The following is a 5,334-nucleotide window of genomic DNA, read 5'->3' as shown; positions in this document are numbered from 1 at the left end:
TTCATATGATTAAAGACAAGTTCTGTTATAGCATGAGCCTAGGGACAAATTCTGACATTAAAACCAATATAAACACAGAATCGGAAACAAATATTTTGAACAGTGGGTTGTTTAGTAACGTGGTTAGGAAGTCTGGTAATAAATGTTTTCGATTTTGTCTCATTTCCAGACTTGATTACAGAACACATTTAATGTGTCAAAGTACTTACATTTGAGGTTCAAGTTTGACAATAATGCGAAATGTTAGTTATAATTGTATCAAAATACCATTCTCTGGTAATATCAGCAGCTTATCTCATATTCAACAAAGTTAATAAATCTATTGAATTTCAGTTTGATATGCCGATATGTATACAGCCCGAAAACGTTGTCGTTGTTTAAATTAATGGGCGTCATAGTATGACGTTTTTGAAAGTAAAAGCCACATAATAAAACGGAAATTGATCAAGATTTGTATTAAATCTTGCTTATTTGATGTAAATATATAGCAGAACATTAGAACTCGAATTCTTAAATCTACTATACAATCTAGGTTAACCCCTCCACTGCCACATTGACTTAATTTAGCTCTTGAAATGTTCCAATGACACGAGTTAACCCCTTGACTGTCACAATAAACAGTTGGAATTGATAGCGTACTAGACAATCTTATCACTTCCACCGGATATTAAATCTGTATCCCTTTGAGACCTAGTTGAAACTTGTAGACTGAAGTAACATAAATATTATCACAACCATTACATTTATTTCTATCAAACTATTTTAACACCAGTCTCCACAAACAATATATTACCAGATTAAGACTCATTCATAAAAACTAAATACATGTTAAAGCCTATTAATTTCTGAAAAACCCTTTACCTACACCCTCATAGATTATATTGATCCCCACCTTGATCTAGAACAGAAGTTTCTTTCTATCAGCAATAACAAGCTTCCTGACAATAAAAGCTGCAAGTTTTAACACTAATTGGTTCTAATGGAATATTTTTCGCTCTGATTGAAATCTCCTATTTTCTGAACTAATCTTCTGGACATTTCAATATCCTGTTAAAGGATTGAGTCCTCAGAAAGTAGCCTAGTTCTTCCAGATTCTTTTGAAGATGAATTCCGGTAACCTATATTATTTGAGAATATGAGAATGGTCCACAGCATCAAACTTTTATTTGACTTCAATATATATTATTTCCTAGAAATTGAGATGACCAAAAATTATACGATTGGATGAGGAGTGAAAAGACTGCTAGTATATTTTTCCAACCCAATCGCTGTTAATCTCTGTTTTGCCTTGAAGACCAAAATCGTTGTTCATGATTTAGGTAAAATACCTCATTTATCAACTGGAAGTGGAGCTACATACGTAATAATGTTATTATAATTTAGTATTCCAGAAAACCTAGACTGGATTCAAGGCCAGGATAGTCACCCAAATATCTCAGTATTTGTAGATCAATAAATTTGAAATCAGAACTTCCTCCTAAGCCAGGTTACGTCTGACTAAGAGAGACTAAACTTTTAAAAAACAATGATCTGAGTTAATAGAAGAAAAACTGTACAGGTTAATACTACTGCCAAGACTCTTGATATCTGATTCATGTTGTGAAAATATGTGGAATTGAATTTCATTTTAAATGAACAAAACTCTTGAAAATGTCACAGTAGGAAAATACATTAGACTAGTTTTGGCCAATTGACTTTGCTGCAATCTGCAGGCAACGTTTAAAAGGAGAACTATATCATGAAGAAATGTTGATATCAAACTAAAATGACTATACACGTACACTGCAGTAAATTCAATGACAGCTTGAAGTCTATTGCATATGCAAGTAAGTTACAGTCATTGTTTAGAAATCGAATCAAGGCGCTTTGACAAGGGCAATAACTTACGATTGGTTTATTGGAAAAAGAAGTTGAAATCATACAAGATCTTATCAATCAGTCACATCACATTTCATTCAAAGATATCTGAAGTCTGAACGAACTAAATATAAATTTCCTGCATGGAAATGCTAGTCTTGAACAAAATACTGATAGATTTAACACTTAAATTATTTGCCAATTAATAATATTATTACTTGACCATCTCCAGACGTCGTTTCCCCTCTTATGATTGGTAAGTATCTATTCAGACAATACTTTTATCAGATGGATAATCAGTTGAATGTTTGCCTTTTTAATTAGTTCTGTAAGGCAGATAGACAAATAGGGTAATGACAGGGAATGTGCAGGTGTTCTGAAAGGTCTTGTCTGTCTCAGAGCCGTTAATTGTAATCATTTTAAAGTTGCTTTCTTTAATTATTTATAGCTTATTGAAATTTCATAATATCCCCCCGGGATTATTTGTGTTGTTCTGAAAGTTTATAAACCATAACATTAGCCAAGCATGAATAGTAAGTTTTAAAATGGGTTGGTGCGTTTTGAAATTATTATACCAACCCCTATCGATGGCAGCTAGTAATCGGCAGTAGCCCTACACGAATAAAACTAAATCGAACGTCCAGGAAAATTAAGTCGATAGTTGGATCACGAAACCACGAAGTCGAGATATATTCCAATAGAGATAACCAGTGTTAGGGTGTATTGAGACGAGTCTCAATGAAAGCAATAGATAAGTTAATTATGTGAAAATTAGTTATGTTTTTAGTTGAAAAGACACACACACAAACATACACTGCATGTTATATAATATACTGTATATAGCCATGGCACCAGTCCTGAAATAAGTATTCCCTGAAATCGATTAATTTATTGATATAACATGATACATTTATATGAAGAAATATCAGCTCCTAGAATGAATGGGCATTGTTCAATGGTTCAAGTCTACCGTGAAAGAGGAAATTGATAAGATTTTGATTTCTTTTGTAAGCTACAACCAAACGTTTTGCGTATACATGAGGAAATTTGTTCTGGAGTTCCGAGTACTGGCGTTTGACTATTATGGAGGCTTTGGTAGCTGTAGAATCAAATGTCGTTATAAAGGGTATTATCTGGTTATCGTGTTGAATGTTGAGTCCATTTGGCCTCGCAGTCTGTAGTTGATCGATCCAGTAACTTTCGCGTTGTAGACGTCTAAGCTTAGGTTTGATGCTAGGTAATGTAGAAACTGTTTCTATAGGCATGATGAGAAGGTCATCAATGGAATGATCGGGAAGGTTGAAGTGACTTGCAATTGGTCTATCCTTGCCATGCACTATATCATAGCGATGGCCATTGAATCGCGTTCGAAGCGCGTTTTGAGTCTCGCCAACATATTGTACATCGCATTTTTTTTACAAGAAATTAGGTATATGATATTCTGATCTCCGCAAGAAATTAGGTTATTCATCGCAAAATTTTTCCGTTCTTGTTATTTATGAAAAAATGGGTAACATGTATGTGTTCGCATGTGCGACAAGTAGGACCTCCACAGGGAAATGAACCGAACCAATAAAAGGTGGAGGGGGTAATTTTTTCTCAAAATGTTTGAAAGCGTGTCATTCTTAATTTTTCGAAGAAATCTTTTGGAATAACCCCTCTCCCTTAATTTGTTAAAAACTAGTTTACAGGCGGATTCAAAATCAGCCCGTTGGGTGCAAATTCTATGAAATCTTAGAATTTGAGATTTAATTATTCCAGAAAATGTGTGCTTCGGGTGGAACGAGCTTTTGTATAAAAGTTGGTGTGTATCAATTTCCTTAAAAAATACTTTAATGTCTAATTTTTCAGAAGAAAGAAAGTTGTTGCCTTTGAACACCGTGGTGTCCAAAAAATACATGCTGTTTTCGCTGGTATTTGCTGTCAATTTCACAGAAGGGTGGTGGTTGTTTAAAATTTCGAAATATTCCCAAAAATGTTCAGAGTATCGGACGATAATCAACTCGAGCCCCTCAGATATTGTCGATACTTTTGTGACATATCTAATCAAAGACGTGGTTGAAAAGTTGCAGAAAAAACGATCAACCGTAGTTTCGAGAAACTAAGGCCTTGAATAACAAAGTAGCATGTAGCATCAGCGCCAGTAGGTCAAACTCGATAAAATATCCTACTCAAGTACCATAGCTAGATATTCCTTTTAACGTGTTATAAGATTTCCAGGAATATAACATTCAATACAACTTCTCACTAACGTCTTATAGTAAGCAATTGCAGTTCAAACGACTACATATTTACCTACAAAAATGGATGCGGGTGTTTGCAACATTTTTTTTCAGAATGACATTTGTGATCAGTTCCCTCCCTTGAACTAGTGAATTTAGATAAATATATTTTCGCCAGTTACATCCCTTGAATTTTTAAAATTTTATCAGTCCAATTACTATTTATTTGTTTGTACGTTCCTATTTATCGTGTTTGTTCAGCAGCTAATTCAAGTTTATATCGTACTTAATTTAATTTTATTATGTAGGGTAACATGGGGGAATGCGCACCTCTAAGGATGTGATTTCGACGAAAGTAAAGACGTAAATTATGTTTGAATAGTGTGTAGAGCTTCGGGGTAATCATACTTCTGATGCTAGATAGTAAATAGACTAAATTGTAACAATATTCTTCAAATGTCAGGCAAGATGCCCTGGGGGGGTCTTACCTCGCTTCCTTTTTGAGACAAGGGATACTTGTTTCCTTTTACAGATATGAAATATCAGAAGCTGTAATTTCAGCACAACCCACAAGCGCCCTACCAACGACAATTAATACATTGAATCCGATCTTCGTCGCTAGTGGAAAAAAGCTCGACTGGTTTCTTCTTATTAGAGCGAATTTTGCATAACAGATCGGGGAAAACAAGATGAAGTCGATGAAGCAGGCGTCGCAAATGATGGAGCAGGTCTCGATGACGATGGAGCAGGTGTCGACAATGATGAAGCAGGTGTCGATGACGATAGAGCAGGTGTCGATGACGATTTAGCCGATGTCGATAATGATGAAGCAGTTGTCGATGACAAAGGAGCAGGTGTCGATGAAGATGGAACCGGTCTCGGTAACGATGCAGGTGTCGATGGAGCAGGTGTAGGTAACGATGTAGCAGGTCTCGATGACGATGAAGCAAGTAACGATGACGATGAAGCAAGTAACGATGACAATGGAGTAGGTGCAGATGATGATGTAGCAAGTTTCAATAACGCTAGAGCGGGTCTCGAAGATACTTAAAATGGTGTTCATGACGATGCAGCATATGATGGTCTTTTTTAAGATAAAGATGGTGCCAATGACGATGTAGGTAATGATGACAAGGTGGGGTTTACAATCCCTTCGGCTGTTATTACGGCCTTCTTTATCGATCACATTCGTGGTCTGTGGCTGATGCTGAGAGGAAGTCTTCGTCATTTAACTGATCTGAATGAAAGAGCCAAA

At 35.6% G+C, this 5,334-nt stretch overlaps 1 protein-coding gene across 1 annotated transcript; it reads left to right on the top strand.

Annotated features, from left to right (window-relative positions):
* Window positions 1-1,765: 1,765 nt before the first annotated feature.
* Window positions 1,766-5,130, top strand: LOTGIDRAFT_164708 (hypothetical protein; the record flags this gene model as incomplete). The annotated part of the gene is made up of 2 exons (XM_009061223.1): window positions 1,766-1,826; window positions 4,754-5,130. The coding sequence occupies 2 exons, from the start codon at window positions 1,766-1,768 to the stop codon at window positions 5,128-5,130; spliced, it is 438 nt and encodes a 145-aa protein (XP_009059471.1).
* Window positions 5,131-5,334: the final 204 nt, after the last annotated feature.

This window comes from Lottia gigantea, assembly GCF_000327385.1.
Source record: "Lottia gigantea unplaced genomic scaffold LOTGIsca_46, whole genome shotgun sequence".
In the NCBI taxonomy this organism is placed as follows: Eukaryota; Metazoa; Mollusca; class Gastropoda; family Lottiidae; genus Lottia; species Lottia gigantea.
Note: the sequence above shows the minus strand (reverse complement) of the source record. Positions and strands in the feature narration are given on the sequence as shown.